Consider the following 14,124-nt stretch of genomic DNA (forward strand, 5'->3'; position numbering starts at 1 on the left):
TTGATAGAGGTAGGGTCGTCCAGAGCCCTGCGATGGACTCGATGACGAGGCTGAGGGAGGCAGTCCGTTACCCCCTCAACGGTAGACACGATGAGGCTCGACGAAGGCAAGGCCGTTCGAAGTCCCACGGTGGAGGCCGGAAGTAGAGTCGACGGCGAGGCTAAGGGAGGCATGATGATGACGAAGCCCTGGATTCAAAATACCCTTGAATCCCTTCTAAGTTTATCTGGATCTTGGTTCTTGTACTGGTTTTGTAGTTGGTTTGAAAATAAAGTGTGTTGACAAAGTTAGCAAAATCCTACAACTTGTGCGGGATCGGGCAAGCCTTTTGACTCCTTGACTCCCACCCCCTAGCACTTTTCGACCACGAGCGAGCGGAAGGCGCATCTCGCATATTATGCACAGTGTGCATCACACGGAGCGTTATTCCCAAACCCCTCACATCGTTTGGCCACGAGCTGGTGGAGGGCATGACTATAGGGTTCTCTAGGTGCGACTGAAGCGATGTCATGACGCCGTAGTGATTTCTTTGGGAGGTCCTTGGTCTAAGGCGATGGAGGATTTTATTCTTGACGCGATGGAGGCATATGACCTTCGAGGTGGCGGGGGATCTTACGCTCGACACGACAGAGGCATACGACCTTCGAGGTGGCAGAGGATCTTACACTTGACACGATGGAGACATACAACCTTTGAGGTGGCGGAGGATCTTACGCTCGACGCGATGGAGGCATACGACCTTTGAGGTGACGAAGGATCTTAAACTCAATGCGATAGAGGCATACGACCTTTGAGGTAGCGGAGGATCTTACGCTTGATGCGACAGAGGCATATAGCCTTTGAGGTGGCAGAGGAACTTATGCTCGACGCGACGTAGGCATACAACCTTCAAGGTGGCAGAGGAAGTGCCACTGTAATGGGCTTTTTCCATCATCGTGGGCTTTCACCAAGGCATGGGACCATTAAGGCAATGTGTCACACGACCGAGGCCTATGGCTTACGAGGTGCAGAACAAGGTCACGCGACCGAAGCCTATGGCCTACGAGGTGTAGAGCAAGTGCCACTATGATGGGCTTTTGCCATCACCGTGGGCTTTTGCCAAGGCGCGGGGCCACTCAGATAGTGTGTGCTTTGTGCAACAGAGAGGTAACACAGCCTAGGATTAGGAATTTATATTTTCAAGGCCGCATGTGTTTTTCTTGAAAATATATGCCATTTCTGCAAGATGTTCTAGCTTGACTAATGTCGTATACTCGTTTTAGCAATGGCTTGATTAATATGACGCATGTGGGCCATATGCGATGTGTAGTTGGGCCTACACACTTTTTGATCGACGTTTCTAGCTATAGCCTTTGCCTCGGTCAAACATGGGGGCTACACCACTTAATTCATGACACCAGACTTGAACACATGCTAATTCATGTTGTACTTGTCAAATACAAGCTTTTGCTAGCGTCCAAATGAGCAAGCATGCATATGCGTATGCACACATTTGCTGGTCACCTGGTGCCCTACATGAGCACGCGTTTGTGAGAATGCATGCCTGTCCGCACAGTGAACAAGCACAAGTATTTAACTTAGAAGACATCATTATGGAGCAAGTAGCAAGCAACGTACCTGGTGGTTGGTGGGAGCTTAGGCGTGTTAACTTAGGCTCACGCGCGACTGGAGGCATGCCAGGCCAAAGGCGGAGTTGGCGAGGCCAGAGGAGCTTCGCGTGTGTGGTCGTAGGCCTACCAGGCCAGAGGCGGAGCACGCGCATGAGGCCAAATCCTAGGCTGGGGCCAGTGGTTCCAGAGGCTCGCTTGGTCGGAGGTGTGCACAGTCCCAGACCGGAGCCAGCAAGGCCAGAGCCAGTGGTTGAAGGCTTAAGGCATGCACGGGGATGAACCGGGCTCGACAGGAGCACTCCATTTGTCAAGCTACATCCATGGTTAGAAGAAAGAAAACAACAAAGATGTAATAGCTTTTAGCACTATTCCCTGTGGCCATGCTGCTTTTGGTACATGCTAGAGGACAACTAGGTTGCTTTTTGGTGGTAGAGGTGATTGGGTGATGCCAGCAGGGTTAGTGAGCACGGGGTCGCCAGTTGGGTGCTCGTCAAATAGTGAGCTCTCCTTAGGGAGGATCTTGTAGCCGACGCACCACAGGCCGAGCTGCGTTGCTGGCTCGCTGAAACAAGCGCTGGTGGCCTAGTCCATGCTGAGGGGCACTAGCTAGATGAACATCTTGCCAAGGAGTATTAAGAGGAAGTGCGTCATGGTCGCGCCGTGCACGCCCACCATGGCGTCGCTGGAGTTGAGCTCCCTATATATCCTGCATAGCTCGGTGGTGCGGCCAGGGCGGATTATGTGTGTGTCGAAGCCCACGTTCATGGCCAGTGCAGCCATGTTCACCTTGTTCTGGATCACGTGGGAGCCGGTCCACGACCTAATCTCCACACTTGACCTGTCCTGATAAGAGTCGTGCCTTGGGGGAGTGAGCTACATGGCACTCAAGGCACTTGACGAACTAGATGCGATCGCGGTAGGCATCATTGAGGAGCCTGTGGAAGTCACCGATGCTCTTGCCCTTGGGCGTCTTCATAGGGTCCACGATCAGCTCGTCATGGATGTGGAGCACGAAGATTACCCGGGGAAGCAGTGGACGCGGTGGTCAGCGATGAAGTCGATCGGTGAGAATGCTGATAGTTGGGACACAATGTTGCCATACTTGGTGATCCACCAATTGCGGTATTCAAGGATCACAAACACCACGCAACGCCAGAGGTGTTGTGCTATGTCGAACAGCGGCAGGACGCCATCATTGCACTCGTGGTATACATTACCTGTTTACTCGTTGGTGAAGAATAGCACGGCCGACACATCGTGCCATGCATCGCATTGCGCAGTGCTGTTGGGGGACACGCGGCGAAGGTGCACCTAGCTGATGGTCGTCATGTTGTTGGCCTCCCACTTGCACGTGTACGGCCATATCTTCTCCTCCACCACATTTGAGTTATCGGACACGAGCTGGAACGACGTGCTTACCGAGCGCATGCACAAGTCTCCTTCGAACAAATGTCTGCACAGTCGGATGTGCGGTCACAACAGAGGCTATTGTTGCCCACCGTGGGCAGCTTAGCGTGGAGGGGGTCTCCATCCTATGGAGCTTGACCTCCGGCGAGGTGGGGCAGAGCGTGGCCTTCGGCACAGAAGGGCGGGGCCTCTAGCGAGGTGGGAGGAGCGAAGCCTTCGGCACGGAGGGTGGCCAGAGCGCTACCTTCGGCGCTGAATGCGGAGGATGACCTCTAGCAAGGAGGTGACCCGGAGCGTAGAGAGGACTCCGCCCTACGGAGCTCAGCCTCCGGTGAGGTGGGTCAGAGTGAAGCCTTCGGTATGGAGGGTGGCTGGAGCGCTACCTTCTGCGCAGAGCACGGAGGGGGCCCTCCAATGAGGAGGTAGCTCGGATCGTAGAGGGGACTCCGCCCTATGGATCTTGGCTCCCTGTGAGGTGGGCCAGAGCGAAGCCTCCAGCATAGAGGGTGGTCAGAGCGTTGCGTTCAGCGCAGAGCGCAGAGGGGGGCCTCCAGGAAGGAGGTGGTCTAGAGCACGGAAGGGATTCCGTCCTGCAGAACTTGGCCCCAGACGAGGTGTGCCAGAGCAAAGCCTCTGGCACGAAGGATGGTTGGAGCGTTGCCTTTAGCACATAATGCGGAGGGGGGCCTCCGACGAGGAGGTGGCCCAGAGCACGGAGGGGATTCCACCCTGTTGAGCTTGCCTTCCAGCGAGGTGGGCCGGAGCGAAGCCTCAAGCATAGAGGGTGGCTGGAGCGCTGCCTTTTGGTAGAGCATGAAGGGGGGCCTCTAGCAAGGAGGTGACCTAGAGCGCGGAGGAGACTTCGAACTACGGAGCTCGGGCCCCTGATATGGAGCCATCCCACGAGCGAAGATGCTCGCGCCATTCTTGACGTGAGGAGACTACCTGGTGCCTATGCCAGAGCTAGTGACACCAGGCAACCAGACTCCGTTTAGGGGTACGCTGCCTTGCATCCGATGTGGACACCTGATTCTTGGCTTTTCATCAGCTTGCATGCATGGTGAGCAAACAAGAGAAAGACAAGCGCATGACGCACGACATCCTATACACAATACGCACTCATAGCTGTAGGCTGGCCACAACCTACTGAAGTAAAAATTATTTACTGCTACTTAGCTCAGGGCTTAGAAGCCGGGAGGCTCAGATGTTCAGGTAGAGTTTTCAACGCCTGCACATAAGATTTGGATTACTCATCAGTACTGATAACCAGTATAGTCCAATAATAAATGTGAATACCTCAGGCGCATGCCACGCTGTTAGCTAGCCATAGGATAAGCATTGTAGCCACGCCACTCTGCCATAGCAGCCATAAACGACTATACAGAGTTCCCATGCGGCCCATCCATATTCAAAAAGCTGCTGCCACCACACATCATAGTACTCAACTATTAAGGTACAACAATGTGGGCCCAGGAAACACGGGCACGTTGGGTTGCCATACTCTCATGCGCCAACCTCTGACAAGGAGATAAGCTTGTCAGTGGACGAGACAGGTGGGCACCATAAATATCAAGAGGTACTCTCTAGTACCATCCACATGCACCCTCTGAGGTGTACCATAGACCATAGAGTCTCTATACGCGAATGACAGTAAATACACTACTATCTTCTACACCACGAGAGTAACTACCCCAAAGACATGGTTAGACCACATGAGGACTTTTTGTCAAGTACCACGGCGCCATGCCCTGTTGTGGATAGGGAGGTGACATGCTGCCCTGCTGCGGTGTGCATAAAGTTGTGCAGCTGAAGGCACGCAACTACTGCTAAATTGCAATAAAATAGGAGTAGATATTTATTCGCAGGGGTAGTACACTTATCTACATCTTTGTGAACCTTCATGGTTCAGGGTTGGCCCTAGCTTGAATGCGAACCTCGCGAGTGCCACACGGGCCATGCAACAGCGTTCTAGGCGTGGAATCGGAGCCCGTGTGCACATGCGTGCAGCGCGGTGAGGCTTTGACAAAGATGCTGATCAAAAAGGTGGTGGCAATCTGAACATTGGTGGATTCGGGTGCGTCAGACAGCGCAAATGGCAGTCATGGTGGGCCCACTTGTGTTACAATGGCCCAACGCTGGCCACTCGCCACTCAACTTAGACGATCGGCCTGCCTGTGCGTGAGACACCGAGCCAGTGGCCTCCCCCTCATGGAGTCACGTGAAGACAAGCAGCAACGAGGGCACGTGCGCATGGGGCATGACAATGCTCCCCCAGGCAATGATGTGGCAGATGGCGAGTCGGTACGCATAGAGCTATCTCCTCTCACAACATGCTCTAGCCTTCCTTCCTTACGCGGATTCTCATGTAGCGTCCCCATGGACGGCTCCATCTGTTGGGGCATGAAGATGTGCCTCAAATAAAACACGGCGAGAACCTTTTCCAATGAGGAGGCTCTTGGAGATGAACTGAGACCCCAAAAGGAGTGGAAGAAGCCGTAAGAAGGTTGTGTCCTGAGAAGGAAAAGTTGGAGTCCTCCTCCCCTGCCCTTTGAGGGCTTATGTTATAGAGAGAAGGAGTAAGGGGAATTACCACTCTGTCCCTAAGATATTATATTATAATCATGTGCATATGAGGATATTCTGCACCTTTCAGCCCTTTACATGTGATGTGGTACTGGTATATTATGATCACTATAGTAATGCCACAGTACATCGTCTAAATATCTCAGACTGGGGCATTTCCCCAACAGTCGTGCACGCCGCAAGAGCCTGCATGTTGATGATCACTGGCGTGTGTCCTCCTCGTGGTGTGATGCAGCGGGTTTGCTCCACCCCTTGATTTGAGACGGTGGGAGGAGTCAAGTTCATCAGGCCACACTCCCTTCATCCCTCATGTCTCGATCACCAGGTGCCATTCCATCCTGTAACTCCCTGCCGGATCTAAGAGGATATGAGTATTCTCAGATCGTGGTGGATTTGGCCTATCCATTGTAACTTTCTCAGATTGGGTTGGTTTGACCTCTCCACGAGGTTTCCAGTGACTATTCTTGCTCCTCATAATTGGAGGCAGCGATGATAGTCTCATGTTGGCTTCTCATGGCATCAAAGGGCTTTGATTGTGTGGTTTTAAATTCAGGTGAAAGCTTTGGTCTCATTCTTCAATTGTACCCGGCGACGGTGACGCCCGCGAGCGTCGTTCTCCTCTTTGGAGGCGTCGTCCTAGGATGATGCAGCATACCAATACATTTTTGTTGTGGTGGCTAATGGTATACTAGATGAAGATGTCCACGAGTTGTTGATTAGCAGGACGCAGCTGGACGCCAACATTTGTGGCGGTGTTGGGAGAGGCTTGTTTCTTTTTTTATTTTCCCTTAAAGTCGATTTGTTTCGGTATTTTTTTATGTATTTGTTGAAAACATGCTGTGTGCACTACATGGTGTAGAGGCCAGATTTTTTTTTTCTATTATCTGAAAAAAATGGACTGAATGCTAGTTCCAGGTTCTTTCAGCGACGTGGTAGCATACCAATTTCCAAATGTCCAAATCTATGCCGACCTTACCGAAGTGCAAAACTAGACCGCGTAACGCGCATGCATGTGGCCCCATGCTCCCAATTGGAACGCCTTCCGCCGTACTGGTCTCCAATGTTTGTAGTTTGCACGCATTGACCGACTTCTAGTCTTTGGTCACCCTGGAATTGTGCACTAACAAATTCCACTTCACCTATCCATCTAGTATGTAAACTCATGCCGACCAGAAGTCGTTGATGTCATTTAACCGAGAATTTAATTTATAAGGCTTGAAGATATTCCTGCATGCTGGTCTGGACTCCTGCAATCGTTTTCTGGATGTCCTTTCCACAGTACTGATGGATCTGTCGTTTCTAATCCAGTTGCAATATCATTGAACTCCAAGTGGGTGCTATAAAGGAATACCCATTTCCAAATGTTGGAGAAGCACTCCGCACCAGCAGTGCTTCCCATTCTTCCACCAATCGCCATGCATTCAGCCGTGTCTCTCATGGTCTTTGGGCTTCTCCTCTCCCTGCAGCTACACATTCTCCCGTGCCATGCTGCCACGGACACCGTGTCACCTGGCCAAGAGCTCGCCGGCGGCGACAAGCTCGTGTCCAGCAATGGCAGGTTCGCGCTCGGCTTCTTCCAAGCCGAGAGCAGGTCCTCCGACGACACTCCAAAATGGTACCTTGGCATCTGGTTCAACACGGTCCCCAAATTCACTCCCGTGTGGGTCGCCAATGGTGAAAATCCAGTCGCCAACCTTCCATCATGCAAGCTCCTTGTTTACCGTGATGGCAACCTTCTCATCCAGGCCAAAGAATCCACGGTTTGGTCTAGCAAAGCCAACACCACAACCAAAAGCACCATCGCTACCCTCCTGAACAATGGAAACCTTGTCCTACGTAGCGCCTCCAATGCATCCAATATTTTCTGGCAAAGCTTCGATCACCCGACGGATACTATCCTTCAGGGTGCAAAGATCGGCTGGAACAATGCCACCGGATTGATCCGCCGCCTTGTCTCCAAGAGGAACGACATTGACCAAGCTCCCGGCTTGTATTCTTTCGAGTTATTTGGCCACAACGGTGCTACTTCCATTATTTCTTCGTTTAACTCCTCCAAACCATATTGGTCCAGCGGGGACTGGGCGGGCCGGTATTTCAGCAACATCCCAGAGACGGTAGGGCAGACCTGGCTCTCGCTTAATTTCACCAGCAATGAACAAGAGAAGTACATCGATTATGCAATTGAAGATCCAACAGTGTTGTCACGGGGTATAATGGATGTCTCCGGTCAACTGAAGGTGCTCTTGTGGTTCGAGGGATCGCGAGATTGGCAGACCATCTTCACAGCACCGAAATCTCAGTGCGATGTCTATGCTTTCTGTGGCCCTTTCACAGTCTGCAACGATGTCACGTTCCCCTCCTGCACCTGCATGAAGGGCTTCTCCATAGGCTCACTTCAAGATTGGGAACTTGATGATCGAACAGGTGGATGCGCAAGAAATACTCCACTGTACTGCGACGGCAACAGTAGCGCAGCCGGCATGGCAGATAAGTTCTACCCTATGCCTTCTGTCCAAGTTCCTGCTGATGCCCAGAACGTTGGAACGGCTACCAGTGCAGATGAATGCGCACTTGTCTGCCTGAGAAGCTGCTCCTGCACTGCATATTCCTACGGTGAAGGTGGCTGCTCCGTTTGGCACGACAAGCTGCTCAATGTACGGCAACAAGGTAACAGTGTTCTTCACCTTCGCCTTGCCGCAAAAGAAGTGCAAAGTAGTAAAAGCCATAGAAGGGGAGTGATCATTGGCGCTGCTATTGGTGCAAGCACTGCTACTTTGGGTTTGATCTTTCTACTGATGATTTGGATGAGAAAAGGGAAGCGGTATGGCGATGATATTCAGGGCGGCATGGGGATCATTGCATTTCGATATGTCGATTTACAGTGTGCAACCAAAAAATTTTCAGAGAAGTTGGGGGCTGGCAGTTTCGGTTCGGTATTTAAAGGGTCGCTAAGTGACTCGACTACCGTAGCAGTGAAAAGGCTCGACGGAGCCCGCCAAGGAGAGAAGCAATTCAGGGCTGAGGTGAGTTCAATTGGAATCATTCAGCATGTCAACTTAGTTAAACTGATTGGCTTTTGTTGTGAAGGTGATGTGAGATTACTTGTGTATGAACACATGCCCAATGGCTCCCTGGATGCCCATCTCTTCCAAAGTAATGGCACGGTATTGGATTGGACTCTTAGGTACCAAATAGCTCTTGGAGTTGCTAGAGGACTAGCCTATTTGCATGTGAGTTGTCGGGACTGCATTATACACTGCGATATCAAACCAGAGAACATACTTCTCGATGGGTCTTTCATTCCTAAAGTTGCAGACTTTGGAATGGCCAAGTTTTTGGGAAGGGATTTCAGTCATGTTGTAACTACAATGAGAGGAACCGTAGGATACCTTGCTCCTGAATGGATTAGCGGAACAGCTATCACATCAAAAGTCGACGTTTACAGCTATGGAATGGTTTTGTTAGAGATCATATCAGGCAGCAGGAACTCAAGTAAGCAATCTTCCAGTGATGGTGTTTATGAAGCCTATTTTCCAGTGCGAGTTGCACGCAGTCTTCTCGATGGAGACATTGCAAGTCTGGTGGATGCAAACTTGCTGGGTGAAGCGAACCTGGAGGAGGTTGAAAGAGTCTGCAAACTCGCATGTTGGTGTATTCAAGATGATGAGTTTGATCGACCTACAATGAGTGAGGTGGTGCAGTACCTCGAGGGTATGTTTGAAGTTGAGACACCTCCAATGCCAAGATTACTTCAAACTATTGCAGGAGGGCCAAATTTGAAGATTACGTAATGAGTAGTTTGGATTGTTGTTAAATCTCCTTTTTATGGTAGTTGCCTATGTTGTTTTCTTAAGAGGGTAAAAGGGGACGTACGTCTAAACACACGTTAAGATGAGATTTGGGAGGCTTGAGACCTCCAGTGCGCGGAAACGTGCAATATCACTAAACGCGCACGCATGTGTACCATATACCTAGCTTGGGACCCATCCCTGGAGCAATTGAGGAATAAATCTCCAGTGAGCACCCGCGCCGGCTTTAAGGTTAGGTATCCATGAGGATATAATGATTCATTTATCTTGAAACCTAGAATTTGTAACCCGGTGAGCTTTTTCCTTTGTGCTAGTCTTGTAACCAGGTTGTTGAACTTGTGTTGCGTTCTTTGACAAATTAATCAGGATGAAGGTTGCTTTTCGTTTAAAATCCTTGTACTTGAGCAGAAATGTTAGGCATCCATGAGGATATAATGATTCATTTATCTTGCAAACCTGGAATTTGTAGCATGTAAGATGTCCCTCTATATATATATATGTACTCGGGTGTCAGGAGGGAGAACTTTTGTAACAGCCCAATTTCAGTTTTTATAGAATTAATTGCACGAAGGATTAAATAGAGCAAATCAAATAAAAATGGCCTAGAAATAATTTTAATAAGTCCTCCTTGCTCTTTTGTGCTTGTTAGGATCTGTCAGTTCCGCCACTGAAGTTGCCACCATCGAACTCTGACAGCCAGATCTGCTGCCATCTGTGCCCACCGGAGGGAGCCACAACCACCCGAGCACCCCCTCACCATCCCGGTCCCTGTCCTCCCATCGCTGACCCTTCCCACCATCAAAGAAGCCTGCCTACCGCTGGAGTTGCCGTCGTCGAACTCCAGCGACCATATCTGCTGCCATCCGTGCTCGCCGGAGGGAGCCACCGCCATCCCGAGCACCCCTGTGTCATCCCGGTTCTTGTCCTCCCATCACTAACCCCATCCCACCGTCGAGGAAGCCCGCCCGCGTGGATCTCAAGTTGGTGCTACTGTCTCTAGTTCTAGTCATCGCCGCCACCCTCACTACTATAGAAAACTCCTTCATTGCCGGCTCCAAAACCCCCTTAACTGCCGGTTTTGGAGCCGGTGGTGGGCAACGGACAATAATAGTCGAGTTCTATCAGTGTCGGCTCGGTGGACCAGCAGTGAAGGGGGTTATCATTGCCGGCTGAAGGATTTAGCCGGCAGTGATTCTCTGGCATCACTGCAGGCTGCATCCTTCGGCCGGTAGTGATGCCTTGGGTATCACTGCCGGTCGAAGGTTTGAGCCGGCAATGTTTTCCCTCTCCCCCTCCACGGTCCTCCTCTCTGTCCTCTCTGTACTCTCTCTCTCTCCTCAATCTCTCCGTCTCTCTCTCAATCTCTCCGTCTCTCTCTCAATACATGCATACAATGATACATATATTTATTGTAAATCAATAATAAAAACACCTTCCTTAATACATAGTAATGAACACATATTACTAGTCAGGCATCAGCAAACACATAATATTACAAGTCACCCCCCGAAAAGTTTGTTGACCGTGTCCCCGCACTGACGATTGATGGCGTGCGTGAATACGTTCGGAGACACCCGGGGGGGGGGAATGGTGGTGGAGCGGAGGACCCGGGAACGCCTGATCGACCACAGCGTCGTCTATGCTCTAGGCTCGCCGGTGTGTCAAAGATATCAAAGTCTGACGCCTGAACGCCTTTAGGTTTTGAGCCTTCGGCCTCCTTCGTAGCACACTGGCGGGCCACCCTCTCGTCCTCCTCCTCCTGGGCGTGTTTATGGGATACTACTTATTGCTCCTCCGCAATACATAGCTCACGGTCTAGCCTCTCATCCTCCTCCTCTTGGGCATGTTTACGAGACGCTGCTTCTTGCTCATCCTTTGCATCATCGTTGGAAAGCCATTGTGTCCAAGAGTCGTCCGATGATACCAACTTCGCATCATACATAGTAATTTATATAATTCATTAATAAATGGAAAAATTTATGATTTACAACTGAATAAGTGCTGGTTCTACGATATGCCATCCCTTGTGAGGATGACAAGTAGGACCTGGTCCCACATGTCATTGATGCACCGGTGGCATATCGTAGAGCAGGTAATGTCATTCATTAATATTGTGTGAATTGCGAAAATAGAATGCGTTGTCAAGCCCCTTGGTAGCTTTCCTCCTTGTCACATAATCTCTGCTTGAAGGTAAGTTGTCATCTGAAGGTCTCGCATGTGTGGACGGCATGATCGGTTCATGAAACTCACCATTTGGGTTGATAACATGTTCCAATAAGAACCCAGCCATTTGTTCTTGAAGGCCATATATTTCAGCAGGTTGTAACATACTTGTGTGTAGTTTGGAGCATTGCGTTTGAAGAATCGAAAGAATTATTCCTTAAACACATGTAGAAATTGAAAAAAAGGCATCGATATGTTATTTCATACCTCAAGGTCATTGAACCTAACAACGTCTCCGTCCGGGCTGAATGTGTGAATGGAAGTAAGAACATAAAACGCGTAGAGATTGTTGCTAGGTGGCTGCCATATACACTTCAAGAGGAAAGGATTCGTCAGTGGAATGAATTGACCCTTTTTATTCAGTAGGAAATGAAAGACATGAATATGTATTGTGTACCGAAAAATCAGTTTTTACAGCGTACTCCTTCCTGAATGAAAAGTGGATAACAATCTTCTTGCGGTATCTTGTGTACACCCTGTACGTAAATATGAATACCAATGAAACTTAGATGCAATCATCAAGAAGATTAAATGATCGAGTTAACCTGTTTAGCATGTTGATGAGGTGTTGGTAAGTCATTTGATCTCTCTTTGCTGAGTTTAACACAATGATCTTGCTCAAGTCTGGGTGGATGACAAAGAGGATCCAATGAAAACTGCAGAGTATGTCACCATAGAAAATTAGTACTAGAATCGAGTTGCCCATAAAATGAGGACGCCCTTGTGCGCAAACACGTACTCATAGCTGTAGGGTAGGAGTATGAATTTCTTGTATTGGTGGTGAAGTAGACACTTCAATAAGTAGGCCTCGGTGAAGTCTGGATTCTTCGTTACAAGTTTATGGTTCACAAGGCCAGGATCAATGAATCCTACTTTCTTATCTAAGTCTTATTCGTATGCTTGGATCTCCATTCTACGAAAGAGAGAAGTTAGCTATGCAATTACAAGGTGCAAGATCATATAACGTGAATTATATGCATAAGTCACTTACAGAGTCCACGCTCTAACTATAGCCACATCGAGGGTATCTTCCTTGTACAGTTCATACAAGTGCAAGAATTCCAACCAGAAGAAGCCGTCCCCATTGAGGAAATATTCTTTTTTTATCTCACGGGAACACCTGAAAACCCTGCCTGGATTGCTTCATGTACCATTGATGTAATCGACACATTTGAGTTGTAAGATTCCTTTCTATATCTGGTTTGATCAAAGGTTTTCCCAACTCAAACGGCCATATAACATCCGACTTTGATATATCCGCTCCCACTGTAAGTCGTGCTAGTTCTTTTACTGTTAATCTAGAAGAAACCAGGAAGTCCGCAATGCTTGGAGCATCATTAATGATTGGGCCTGGTTTGCTCTTGGCCTGCATCTTGCTGATGTGTTCATAGTCAATCGATGGCTTACTTGAAGCCGACCCCGTCTGTTTAGCTTTGGCCATTTTCATGAAAAAATTCAAGGCATCTTTAGGTACAACAGACTTCGGTGGAGGTGGTGGAGGATGAAAATGAGACGTGACACTGGTGTCCACAACCTTTTTTGTTTCCTTAGTAGTGAGTGAATAGACATCCTTGGGTTCCGCCAACTTCTTAGATGATGTCGTCTACTTAAATGTTGCAGAACATGATCTTGTTTTCTGAGTTGATGGCTGGCTTCTTGATGGTGCTGGCTTCTTAAGCGATGGACTTCTTCGAGGCGATGGCTGAGGAGATGGACTTCTTTTGGGAGATGGCTGAGGAGAGGGGGATCCTTGAGGCGACGAGGCCCAGGGTGTAGTGGAGAGTAGAGAGTCTCGGGAGTTGTCCCTGGTGAAAATACTATGTATACCTTCTCACGCGCGATGAATATGTGCTCGTTCTCTTCTATAGTGTTCGCCCCCTCCTCTGCGAGGTAGTCCACCTCAACATGGCGGTACTGGTCAACTACCTCATCTACTTCGACCACGGCGTAGCCCTCTGGTATCGTATGTCCGTGCAAATGTTCATGGGATCCACAAGGATAAGCCACGCTGGAAGCCACGTTGATGGTAATATTCCTAGCACCAATGTGTAGTTCACACAGTGTCCGTGCTGTGATAGGGTCTACAGGATAAATGATGGGGTCAGCTCCCGAAACTCCTGTGGACGCACAGCTACTCTGTCGACCACCGGGGCTGGAGCGTACAACCTTAGGAGACATTGCCGGCTTTTCCTATTGGCTCACAATGGTGCCTCCTTCACGCATGAGGGCTTGTGCTACTGCTTGTGCTATTTTTTTCTTCTGTATGTTTCCTCTCCTTTTTTAACGCTTGTTCAAGCATTTCCATCATCCTAGCTTGTTCTACCTCTCGTTCTGCATCTCACTCTGCTTGGGATCTCTTTCGGCTCTTGTAACTGTCGACTTCGCCTGCAAATCCATATTTCCAACCCATCACCCCAACGCCTCGTGTGCAACCACCGTGCTCCTTGTTTCCCAGGGCCAAAGTGAGCTCGTCCCTATCCCTGTTTGTCTTG

At 49.5% G+C, this 14,124-nt stretch overlaps 1 protein-coding gene and 1 pseudogene across 1 annotated transcript; one reads left to right on the forward strand and one right to left on the reverse strand.

Moving 5' to 3' along the window:
• Positions 1-2,009: 2,009 nt before the first annotated feature.
• On the reverse strand, positions 2,010-4,762 carry LOC133914596 (xylan glycosyltransferase MUCI21-like; annotated as a pseudogene).
• A 2,161-nt stretch (positions 4,763-6,923) lies between these two features.
• On the forward strand, positions 6,924-9,979 carry LOC133915688 (G-type lectin S-receptor-like serine/threonine-protein kinase At2g19130). Its single transcript, XM_062358948.1, has 2 exons — positions 6,924-9,645; positions 9,827-9,979. Exon 1 carries the CDS (start codon positions 6,962-6,964, stop codon positions 9,389-9,391), a length of 2,430 nt encoding a protein of 809 aa, XP_062214932.1. The 5' UTR covers positions 6,924-6,961; the 3' UTR covers positions 9,392-9,645; positions 9,827-9,979.
• Positions 9,980-14,124: the final 4,145 nt, after the last annotated feature.

Source organism: Phragmites australis, chromosome 4 (genome assembly GCF_958298935.1).
Source record: "Phragmites australis chromosome 4, lpPhrAust1.1, whole genome shotgun sequence".
Taxonomy (NCBI): Eukaryota; Viridiplantae; Streptophyta; class Magnoliopsida; order Poales; family Poaceae; genus Phragmites; species Phragmites australis.

Excerpts from the sequence above, each read along its gene's own strand:
- LOC133915688 (XM_062358948.1), top strand. The coding sequence starts at position 6,962 with ATGTTGGAGAAGCACTCCGCACCAGCAGTGCTTCCCATTCTTCCACCA.